This window comes from Corythoichthys intestinalis, chromosome 13 (genome assembly GCF_030265065.1).
Source record: "Corythoichthys intestinalis isolate RoL2023-P3 chromosome 13, ASM3026506v1, whole genome shotgun sequence".
Lineage (NCBI taxonomy): Eukaryota > Metazoa > Chordata > Actinopteri > Syngnathiformes > Syngnathidae > Corythoichthys > Corythoichthys intestinalis.
The window spans coordinates 51,015,516-51,027,939 of record NC_080407.1 but is presented as its reverse complement, the minus strand read 5'-3'; the positions used below and the strand labels follow the sequence as shown (position 1 = coordinate 51,027,939).

The window sequence follows — 12,424 nt, the reverse complement described above, 5'->3', positions numbered from 1 at the left end:
TTCAGCCTGCGGGGTCAACTGCCACAAGGCCTGCCGGAGCCGCCTGGCCGTCGAGTGCCGGAAGAGAACCAAGAGCATCAGTCACGAGACGCCGCCCGCTCTTCAAGCCAGATCCTACAGCTTCCCGCCACCTGCCAACCCTCCGTCTAGCCTCCAGAACAATGGTAAGAAAATACAAAACTTTAATATCAACAAATCAATTCATATTTCTGCTGTATCTTTTTTTCAAAAAAATCTCCCCAGTAATTGCTGAAGAAGATTTGGAGGCAGTAGAAGAGGGAGTGTTTGACGTTCACCTATAACAGGTGAGGAGACAACTTAGTGACATCTGAGGCCACTGTTACAACGTTGAATGCTGCCACACAGTGGAGACATGCTGCTCCTGCAACACCAGTACCAGCACCCGTATTGATGTCCATGAACATTCCACATAGTATTAATGGGATATAACTGCAAAATGTGTGTGGACCATGAACAATATTTATCATTTCCCGCATTTCCTCCCTTTATTGGAGAAGCAATTTTGACGCAACTTGTGTTTTTTGTTGTTGCACGCAAAATAATCGTTCTGGAGAACAACAAAAAGGAGCGTGCGGTTTCCCGCAGAGAGGCGCTTTTAGCCACCGAGTGCCATATTGTGAACATCTGCTATGCCGCTGCTATTTTCCTGTGTGAATAGCTTAAAAAGCTCCAGCTGAGTGTTTTTTTTTGTTTGTTTTCTCTGCAACTGCCTCAGTCAAGTAAAGCAACACATGCTTATTTTTGCTGTGAGGTGTTTGTCTGCTTGTCCACAACCTGTTAGTGTAAATGAATAAAAAGATGTGCTGAGGTCGTAGTGATTTGAAGTCCAGGTTGTTGTATTTTAGCAAGCAATTCAACTTCCTAAGATTGAAAATTGTTGCTAATTCCGACCCCCAGCTGTCTGGTAGTGTTCCACTGTTATATTTGTATGTTAAATCATTTTTCCGTATTAAAATGAATTCTAAAATATGAACTATGTTGTGGCATTTTTTTTTTGCCATTTGGCAAAGTTTTTTTGCCATGTGGCATTTTTTTTGCCATGTCACAAAATTGATTTTGCCATGTGGCATTTTTTTTGCCATGTGGCAAAATTGATTTTGCAATGTGGCATTTTTTTGCCATGTGGCATTTTTTTGCCATGTCGCAAAATTTAATTTGCCATGTGGCATTTTTTTGGCCATGTGGCAAAATGGATTTTGCTATGTAGTATTTTTTCCCCAAAAATCACAGCCACACGTTTTTCTGCCATTTAAACTGAATGGAAAATTTGGACGTGAATAGCCGTCACTGGCAGAGCCTTACTTGGGTGGCAGTTGAATGTCAGTGTTCTCTAGTTTAAAGTGTATAGTCAAAAATCACAGCCACACATGTTTTTCTGCCATTTAAAATGAAGGGAAGATTTGGACGTGCATAGTCGTCAATGGCATGGACGTGTATGACCTGCAAAACAGCCATAAACCCCCCCAAAAATGCCATATACACCTCCACAAACCAAAATGCATTTGCCACATGGCAAAAAAAATGCCACATGGCAAAATCTATTTGGCCATATGGCAAAAAAAAAAAAAAAAAAAAAAAAAAAGCCACATGGCAAAATCCATTTTGCCACATGGGAAAAAAACATGGGGGAAAAAAAAAAAAAAAAACACATGGCAAAATCCATAATGCCACATGGCAAAATCCATTTTGCCACATGGCAAAAAATGCGACATGGCAAAAAAAAAAAAAAAAAAAATGCCACATGGCAAAATCTATTTTGCCACATGGCAAAAAAATGCCACAGTGCAAAATCCATTTTGCCCCATGGCAAAAAACAAACAAAGCCACATGGCAAAATCCATTTTGCCACATGGGGGAAAAAAAAAAAAAAAAAACCAAAAAAAAAAAAAAACACATGGCAAAATCCATTTTGCCACATGGCAAAAAAATGCCACATGGCAAAATTCATTTTGCCATATGGCAAAAAGAATGCCACATGGCCAAATAAAAATGCCACTTGGCAAAATCCATTCTGCTACATGGCAAAGAAATGCCACATGGCAAAAAAAAAAAAAAAAAAGCCACATGGCAAAAATAAATGCCACATGGCAAAAAAAATGCCACATGGCAAAATCTATTTTGCCACATGGCAAATTCCATTTTGCTACATGGCAAAAAAAGTGCCACATGGCAAAATGGATTTTGCCAAATGGCAAATACCACATTTGGTTTTCGGCCCTGCTGTTTGTTTTTCTCATAGTGAATTGCTCGTTAAGTTTTCATGCCTCCTGCGCAATCCATCTGCCCCGTGCAACGATACCGTAATTGAGCACTAGAGGCAGCAACACGTGTTAAGCAGGTGAACTGACCAATAAAACAACGTGAGTGAGAAAACCGCGCCTTCAGATAGGTGCTGCACACTCTTGTACAGTAGGTGGGAGTATGCACCTGATAGTTGCTTGCAATCAGTTTCTCCACAATGAGAGGATTCAATGAACATCTATAAATATTGTAATGAATATACGATATCCACGACGACACTTTCTGAAGAAAAATGAAGTCAATTCGCGAGATGTTTGTTTGGCGTGCTTTTTTGGTTTGTTTCTAAGTCTTTTTACGCGATTTTACGCGAAGTTAGGTCAGCGTCAACTAAGTCACGTTTGGTGGATGTCATGGACGGGAGAAGTATTTTCTTTCCATGTGCTGCCCCCTCTCTCCGTCAACCTGCACAGCAAAAGTCACGACACCGGTAAGAAATGCTGCAATTAAATGTCGACTGCATATTCATCTAAATGTATATTCCCAATTGAAAAGATCCATATTTTTTCTATTTAGTTTGATCCTCATGTGTATTGATCAGATCAAGGCATTTGGTGCATAATTAATCGCAATATTGCAGTTTTTCAATACAAAATTCATTTATTAGATCAACTGTCTTAACACTGAAATCCCAGTTATGTGTGTATATAATATGTACATTGCTGGCCAAAAATATTGGCACCACTGCAATTTTGTCAGATAATGCTCAATTCCTCCCAGAAAATGATTGCTATTACAAATGCTTTGGTTGTAATATCTTCATTTATTTTGCTTGCAATGAAAAAGCATGAAAGAGAATGGAGAAAAAAAAAAAAAAATGAAATCATAATCATTTTACACACAACTCCAAGAATGGGCGGGATGAAAATATTGTCACCCTTTGAAAAATCATGTCATGCTTCTCTAATTTGTGTAATTAAAAGCACCTGTGGCCTATAACAGGTGGTGGCAATAACTAAATTACACTTGCAGCCAGTTAAAATAGATTAAAGTTGACGTAACTTTGGCACCCTCAGCCTAATACTTTGTAGTACAACCTTTAGACAAAATAACAGCGAACAACCGCTTTTGGTATACATCAATGGAGTTCCTCCAATGCTCAGCTGGAATTTTAGACCATTCTTCTTTGGCCAACTGCTCCAGGTTTCTGAGATTTGAAGGGTGCCTTCTCCAAACTGCCATTCTCTCCACAGGTGTTCTATGGGTTTCAGGTTGGACTCATTGCTGGCCACTTTAGAAGTCTCCAGTGCTTTCTCTCAAACCATTTTCTAGTGCTTTTTGAAGTGTGTTTTGGGTCATTGTTCTGCTGGAAGACCCATGACCTCTGAGGGAGACCCAGCTTTCTCACACTAGGTCTTTAGACTTCATTATGTCATGCACACATTGAAGCAGTCCAGTGCCATAGGCAGCAAAGCAACCCCAAAACATCAGGGAACCTCCGCCATGTTTGACTGTGGGGACCGTGTTCTTTTCTTTGAAGGCCTCTGAGACTCTGTTGATGCAGTTTCCCCAAAAAGCTCTACTTTTGTCTCGTCTGACCAGAGAACATTCTTCCAAAATGTTTTTGGCTTTCTCAGGTAAGTTCTGGCAAACTCCAGCCTGGCTTTTTTATGTCTCTTGGTCAGTTATTGATGACACTGCGCACGGTAGGAATTTTCAGGTCTTTGGAGATGGACTTGTAGCCTTGAGATTGCCCGTGCATCCTCACTTCCTTTTGGCTAAGTAAAGCAAATGATGCTAAGGTGCTAGTCACATGATATCTATGAAAAACAATTTTGATCCATCATAAAAATATTTTTGATTCATTTTTATTGTTTGTTTTAATGCCTTACAACTATTATAGACAACATTTTCCCAGCAAACTCTTAATTTTTAATTCATATACTGCAATGGAAAGTCAATTACATGCAATGACATTTTTTGCCACCAGAGGGGGCTACATCGCCCTTAATCTCAGTGTATGGTCGCAACCCAATGACTCCAGCGCTCACAGTTTCCAGCAAAGTTCACGACATTTCTCACAATCACATACCGGACGACACTTCTCGAAGCAGCTTCCTCCTCGAGGTTAGCAAGTTTACACAGTTTTAGCGCTGCAATGATAAATCGATTAACTCGAGTATTCGATTAGAAAAAAAGATTAAAATTAAATTTTGCTGCTTCTAGTATTTGTTTAATTAAAGTGGCGTTGTAGTGGTTTATTTTGAAAGTGCTGCATTTAGTTTTATTGATTTGGGTGGATACACTGCCTTCTAGTCTGCCTCATTCCACATGGCTGAATCCAGCTGCTCCCTGTTAAGAACTAATTTTTTGTTTGAGCTAATGTTTTTTACAATGCATTCGTAATTTAGTTTATAGGTATGTTTAGCTGTTTTTTGTGGGAATATGTATCTGAACCATTTGTTAAGAAGATTGTAAAAAAACAAAAAAGTTAGCATTTTATAGCATTTAAGCTAGCAGACTTTTGCTATGTATTTAAAATAGCGGACTTTTGCTATGTAATTTAGCCAATTATTCTTTTGTTGTACATAGATCCTCATTTTTATTTATTTTTTTATGCCGTTTGAGGCCCAGCTCAGGTATTTTAATTTTTCACGTTCCTTATCTGATTACTCGATTATTCGAACTAACTAGTTCATCGATTAATCGACTACTAAAATAATCGATAGCTGCAGCCCTACACAGTTTAATCTTATGCTAATTCTGACACAAGTCGGACTTTCCGTAGCAAAGTTAGTGGTGTGTTCCCTCTTCCACAGCATTGCCGTCTTTTTCCATTAACTACAGTGGCTGCTGCTGGCCGAAAAAAGCTTCTAATATCTCTCCTCCTCGAAGGGGGCGGAGGAGGAGACATGGCATGTTGTATTTTCGTTGGGTCAGTCCGTGTGTGTTTGGGGGGGGGGTCCAAGTCATTAGCCAATCAAATGTACGTTTGAGGGGGAAAAAATGGACCGGCACATTCAGCAAGTGAAAAGAATAAAATGTAAGTCTGAACATAATGAAAATAATTCACTTAATAACGGTAACGTCAATGCTACACTAAATTTTGAGGCAAGTACGTTTGTACTTTTACTGAAATAAGTTTTTGCCGCCTTTATCTGTACTTTCACTTAAGTAAAAAAATAAAAGGTGAGCACTTCATCCATATTGCGCTCGAAAAAAATAACAATAGGAAATGAGGGAAAGTGAATAGCGTGCCAGCTAATTACACCCCCTGTAATAGCAGGATGGAAATAACCTGACATCGTTAGCGGCCTCTCGCTGTGACTTTGATTGCGAGGAAAGGGAAGATTTAGGCACCTGATAGCGCCGAAGTACTTTTGCACGGAAGTTGTTGCTATACTGTAATACATTAAAAGTCATCAACAAACAGTTAACATTGACTTGCGCCTGTTGTTTTTCAAAAAAGCCTCATTTTGACCCCATCACTGCAAGCACGGGAGTTGCATCCCATTGCTCACCGTATGATGGCAGTGTTGAGCTTTGCGAGCCCTTGAATGGACAAGTAGGTGTACAAACATATCACAATGCAGATGAAATGACAATTGTTTGACCATTCAAGCACATGCTTATGAACATATACCGAGATGACATTAATTCGGGTAATTTTTTTTATCGAGTGCCATTTGTGTCCCCAGTATCGATTAAGCTACACGAATACTCATTAAACTTATTTTTTGTGTGCATTATCAATTGCCATCTATGATAAATTTAAGGTTACAGGTATAGGATAACCAAGCTGAAAAAAAATCCAAAGTAATTATGAATTTATCCAATCAAACGTGAGTTTGTGGGGGAAAAATTGGACGACCACATCTAGCAAGTGAGAAAGGGGTAAATATAAGTCTGAACATAATGAATACTGGTAGGGTCAATTGCATCCTTTCAACATATGGGAAGGCAATCTAAATTACCTATATAACTGAACTCATTGTAAAATGCAAATTTGATTTGGGGGGAAAAAAATTAATGAGGCATACTAGACTACCCCAAGACTCGAACCAAAGTACTCTCATGAAATTCTGATGTGTGATTTCATTTCAGATTTTTTTTCATGTCAGTTCATGTTCCTGTACATTTCAGCGTCCCCCTGAAGTGGACCCATTCTTGGATAGCTCCCCATTTTTTTTCAGTAAAGGGACTTGCACTCTGAAGCCTCCATACTGCGTTGCCGAAATGCACATAATGCAAACAATGATCCATGAGGGACTAGTTTTGCAGGTTAGCAAGTTCACATAGTTTAATGTTATGCTAACTCTGATGCAGGTCTGAGTTTTATGAGCAAAATTTGTGGTGTTTCGCCCACTTCCACAACATTGACGTCTTTTTACATTACTTACAGTGGCTGTTGCTGGCCGAAAAATTTTCTAAACTCCCTCCTCTTTGAAGGGGGTGGAGGAGGTGGCATGTTGTTGACATGAATCTGTCGGGTATGTGTGAGTGTGTATGTGTGCATGTCTGTCTATGTGGAAATTGACCCATTCTTGGATAGCTCTCCATTTAGGGACTTGCACTCTGAAGCCACCTAATTGAATTACCGGAATGCACATAATGCAAACAATGATTCAAATGAGGGACAGCTACCTTGACTACGTTGTTCCTTGTGGAGGCTGGCCTGACCGCAATAGTTTTGAAGGTTCACATAGTTTAACGTTATGCTAACTCTGATGCAGGTCTGAGTTTCATGAGCAAATTTAGTGTTTTCCCCACTTCCACGACATTGACGTATTTTTACATTACAGTGATCCCTTGTAACTTGTTATGTATGATGTCAAATACTCTGATTGTGGCACACATTTTAATATGGAGGTGGCTTGCATTTTGTGGTGGACATTCTCCTTGTCCACTGAGAATGCCACCCGGCCGACGACCGGCGGCTTGTCGCACCCCCTGTCCCCCACCCGCCAGGAAAGCGCTATAATCGGCTTATTGCCCTCTTCGTGTGCCCGGTGTTCTGTCAAATTTTCCACTCGATCAGAAATTGCAACTTTGGGTTAAAAATGGCCGCGAGTACAGCAATTTCAAAGTAAACACTACAAACTTTCTTTAAATTAAGGACTATTTACTTACGTTTGATCATGGACGGACATGTAGAAGAGTTCTCCTCAGACACATCCTGCATTGTTAGCTGCACATAAACTATACACTGCGCTCTCACTGTTTAAGTCTTTGCCGTGTAGTTGAGCATTAATTTACGCCATATTTGTGTTGACCAAGTGGCAGCTATGCGCTCCTCCAACGTCGGCCAAAAAGTCTCCAGCCGCTTCCCCGGCAAACATGCTCCCCTCTCGCAGCAGGGGACGAGCTGTAACATGCTCGCCACTGAGCGGGTTGCCGTTTGGAGAAGACAATCGACAACCCCGCCGCCGTGTGACAAGATCCCGGGTAATTTTGAGTGATTTTTCGCTTCGAAAGCAGAGAATAGACTTTGAAGCATCACAAGGTTCAGCTTAGCAGTCACGCTAGCTGTCACGCCTCATGGTTTGTTTACGCTCTCCCAAGCTGGGGCAGGGAAATGACAAAAGCCGGACTAACTACGGTGGCATAAAATATCGTTCGGGAGGTGCGACACTAAAGGTGAAGTTGACAGTTTTGACCATTAGGGAGTAATTCTCCCATGTCGTACTGAATAAATGCATTTTTAATATTAGGGCTGCAGCTATCGAATATTTTAGTAATCGAGTAATCGACTGAAAATTCTATCGATTAATCGAGTAATCGGATAAAACAAATATATTTTTAGGTGAAGAGCAATTATGAATATACATGAGAAAACAAGACATTTCATCTAATCTTGAACCATTTTCAGTCAATCAATGTCTTTATTTTCGATGTATATTGTTGAAAACAGCCAACAATTGCATCTCAGATGTAACTAGAATAAAAAAAAGACTAATTCACTGCTTTCACTCAAAAAACTTTTAGATCTTATTTAAAAAAAAAATATATATATATATATATATATTTCTTACCTAAAAATGCCGTTACGCTTGATAACACACATCACTTAAAAGTTAGGATTTTTTCCCCCACGTGGTTCAATTGAATTTCTATTTGTGTGAAGCCATTTTTAAGTTCTAGTTAAGTTTTAAGTTAGTCTAAACTGTAAGTCCTGATAGGATTTTGAGTTTTTGCAGTGTTCAAAATAAATGTATGATACAGGCTGTATTGGAGCACATTAGGGACCAGTGCTACTTGGTGTTTTATCCAGCAATGACGACTGAGCTAAAATTGATAGTTAGCATTATTGAGTTTTTATTTTACACCCTCATCACTCCACAACGCTATGTTATGTTAAAGCCTGTATGTAAGACACGTTAGCCACGCATCCACAGTGGTCATAATTAATTGAAACCTAGCCGTCCGCAGGGCTAACGTTACGTGAGCTAGTAGCGACAGTAACGTTAATCTTATTTATTAGCGCTTAGCGCTGTACTGTTTTAAGATGGCGGCTGTTTACTAACGCTGCCCAGACGCGGCTGAGTCTGTCATTATGCATCTAGTTCAACATACATGTGTTCTCTATGAGACGCATCAGACGCTACCTGTACCAACGTAGCATCGTGCGGGCTAGTATTTAGCAACATCGGCGTTGTTTGTGGCGGCTGTTGGCTGCAGTAAGTTTTTTTTTTTTTTCCTTCTTCCTCTCCGCACGTGACAGCGCGTTGTCCCGCATTAAAAGTAGTCCGAGCAAAACGTGATGCTTAGAGCTGTCAAAATAAACGATTACTCGAGGTGAATAAAGTTACTCGGATCAGTTTTTAAACTCGAGTTACTCGAGTTGCTCGAGTACTCGTTTCAGCTCTAGTTGGGGTCGCTAAAGCCCTATAATGGTAGGCGTGGCTAAACGGCAGATTATAAAACTAATTTCTCGTATATAGTCGAATCCTCTCAAAATACGATTCTAATTCACATAATAATGCTATTTAAGACTTTTTTTTTTTTTCCTCCTGTCGTAGGCACTTTAAAAGCATCCTGAAAAGTTGGTAGTGTTATGTCCCTACAGTCCCTATGCAAACCTACGTCCTTGGTGTGAACACAAGACGAGTGAGGATATGCAACTGGAAAAATGGACGCACGTCTAGGTCGCCTACCGAGGGGTAAAACGCATTCCGTTGATAGATGCTCATATCATTGTGGTCAGAGGAGGACATTGGGGTTTTTACAAGCCCATAAGCCAGGATTACTCGCCAACCTCTTCCCGCTTTTTATGAGAAAATGTCTGAAAGGCATGTAAAACCTACCTTTATTAAAGGCCTCTTAAGCCGCCTTTATATCCAACAGAAATTGCCGCTTTATATAAGCGCAACCTTGCTTCGTGCTGGTTCATCAAGTGGACGCATGACTAGAACGAGGGAAAAAAAAATGACAGAAAGCACAAGATAGAACTCTCATGTCTTTCGATAAATTTCTTAACATAAATGTCCTCCACAAACAAAACCAGTTGACTTCTCGTCCTCTCTGTCATTAGGATAAGGTAGAATCCTCTTAAAATCAACAGCGAATTGAGCGAAAGAGGTCACCTGCTACTCGGAAGTATGGACATTTACTCTTTAAGCCTCCAGAGATGTACGAGCTTATCCTTGGGCTTTCTCGGGCCTTTTAATAAAGCAAGAACGGACCCGTGGTCTTGTGTCTTTTTCACTCGCCGCCTCCCTCCGCTCGCAGCCTCGCTTTTAATTGCTTTGAAGCACAGCGCCCACCTCGGGGAGCTCAACAAGATGTTTTACAGAGCTTTGGGGAGACTGACTATTAATAAATAATACCTCCCTTGTCTTCTTCCCTCACATTGCTCATGACAAAATGGCGTGACAGCTGAGATTCTGTGTCGGCTGAGGGAATGGTGCCCAGTCGCTTGCAGTGAGTGGTGGTCATAGACTTCAAAAATCTATTGACGTGACACTTCTTCATTCTTTGCGTCACGCCTTATCAGAGGAGGCCGAGCATCATTTAGTAAAAGCCGAAGATGGCACACGCTCATGTCGGATTTCAGCTCGGATTTACTTACGATTGGATTTAACTACGAAAGCTGTACCGCATACAAATAGGAAGGATTGTCTCAGGAGTGATTTGTTCGAGGATTCAAGGTAAATATATTTTTCGTACCATGCATGCGTGATTGAAACATTTATTCGCAGGAATTTTCTTCTTTACACATGGAACTGATTTATGGGACGCCGTTTGTAAAGCAGCTCATGCTGAAAATTACGACATTTTCTCACATTTAGTCCCACACAGTGTTTAAAATGTGGTGTAAAAATTTCAGTCAGTTTTTTTTTTTGCGCATTTACAACATTATTTAGCAACTTCAATATTTATTTTTAAATAATAAGTATTGGAGCTTAATGTTTAAATCCAGAACTAAATATTTAATTGAAATCTTAAATGTAAATGTTAAATTTATATCCTAAATTCATATCTTAAATCTAAATGTTTAATATAGATCTTCAATCTAAATGTTAAATTTATATCTTAAATCCAAATGTTTAATATAAAATCTAAATGTTAAATGTATACTGTAATTTCTGGACTATAAGGCGCACCTGACTATAAGCCGCCAGGCACCAAATTTGACATGAAAACGGCATTTGTTCATAGATAAGCCGCACTGGACTATAAGCCGCAGTTGTCCTCATTGTATTGTGGGATATTTACACCAAACGATATTAACTGGTAACACTTCATTTGACAAAGGCATTATAAGACTGTCATGAAACCAAATGAACCACCATGAAGCTTTGAACCAATTGGCTGCAAAGCCTTATTGTTTCAAAAATCTTCATTTGGCCATCACTGCTCCCTTGGGGGAGACAGTCAACCTCTGCTGCCACCTGCTGTCAACACTGTTGTCATCCAACATGCCTCCTAGCATGCATTGCGGCACTACAGATGTAAATAACAATTAAAATTCATGTTCTGTGCTAATTATTTCTTCAGTTACTGTTCCAGTTGTTTCATTAATTGCTAGTTATGGTATTTGGTAACATTTTCTTAGATAGTGGTGTCATAATACTGTCATAAGACAGTCATAATTATTACATGACACTGTCATAAGTATTAATGAATGCTTATAATAGATGTCGGTTAGTGTCACCCAGCAAATTATCTCACTTTTGAATGGACGTAAAAGATCTGACCTGGACATAAATGGATTTAGTGACATAATATGCCACATGACACATATTGACATCTGTCATAAGCATTCTGTAATGCCCATGATAGTGTCATGTCATAATTATTATGTTCTTATGACAGTCTTATGATGCCGCTGTCAAATAAAGTGTTACCTATTGACCCAAATAAATCAACAAATAAGCCACACTGGACTATAAGCCGCAGGATTCAAAATGAGGGAAAAAAGTAGCGGCTTATAGTCCGAAAATTAGGGTATCTTAAATGTAAATCCTAAATATATATCTAAATACCAAATTTAAATGTTAAATCTGGAAACGGTTGAAACTAAACATTTAGCTTAATATGCAAATTCACATGACTGTAGACCATTCACTAACATAGTAGCATGGTACTTCATCATATACGTAAAATAAACGCTAACTGTACGGTTTCTTTGCGTTTAACCCGTTTAGCCTGTTAGCATGATCGCTGCAACTGTCCTCATTGCCAGTTGTTGCTTTTCTGACTTGTTTTGAACCATCTTCATTCTTTTTAAAAAAGACAATAAATGCAACTGTCTTTTTGGCATGTTGAAACATCGTTTGGATCTGGCTGCTTGCTCCCCAGATGCTGCAAATTTCCAGTTTTTTTTTTTTTTTTTAAATGTCAGGGGCGTGATTTGTCGGTCCAGCTTTTCAGTGCATCAACAAATCTCCGACATTAATTTTTTTATAAACAACATGCAATCCTTGGGATTTGTTCTGTAAATGAATTAATACATATTATTATACATAAAAAAAAAAAAAAAAAAAAAAAGTTTTATATTATTATTATTTCCTATACACTAGAGGTGCCGGATCTGCCCAAACATGTCCCGGAGCACAGGGAGGGCAAAATAAAGAGGTGCCGGATCTTGTTCCGGCAGGATCCGGCACAAATCAAACCCTGCTTACTAGTCTTCGTCATATTTTAGTCATTTCAAAATGTGTTT

At 39.3% G+C, this 12,424-nt stretch overlaps 2 protein-coding genes across 3 annotated transcripts in view; both read left to right on the top strand.

Moving 5' to 3' along the window:
• Positions 1-961, top strand: part of LOC130928185 (RAS guanyl-releasing protein 2-like) — a 39,780-nt gene extending 38,819 nt beyond the window's left edge. For both annotated transcript variants that reach the window (XM_057854464.1, XM_057854463.1), the window contains exons 16-17: positions 6-164; positions 244-961. In XM_057854464.1, the coding sequence (XP_057710447.1) occupies positions 6-164; positions 244-302 (218 nt within the window). In that variant the 3' untranslated portion in view covers positions 303-961. The remainder of the gene's footprint in view (positions 1-5; positions 165-243) is intronic.
• Positions 962-2,087: 1,126 nt separating this feature from the next.
• LOC130928636 (neurexin-2-like) overlaps positions 2,088-12,424 on the top strand; it is a 774,303-nt gene continuing 763,966 nt past the window's right edge. Inside the window, exon 1 of the mRNA XM_057855357.1 lies at positions 2,088-2,749. The gene's annotated coding sequence lies outside the window, so the exon portion shown is untranslated. The remainder of the gene's footprint in view (positions 2,750-12,424) is intronic.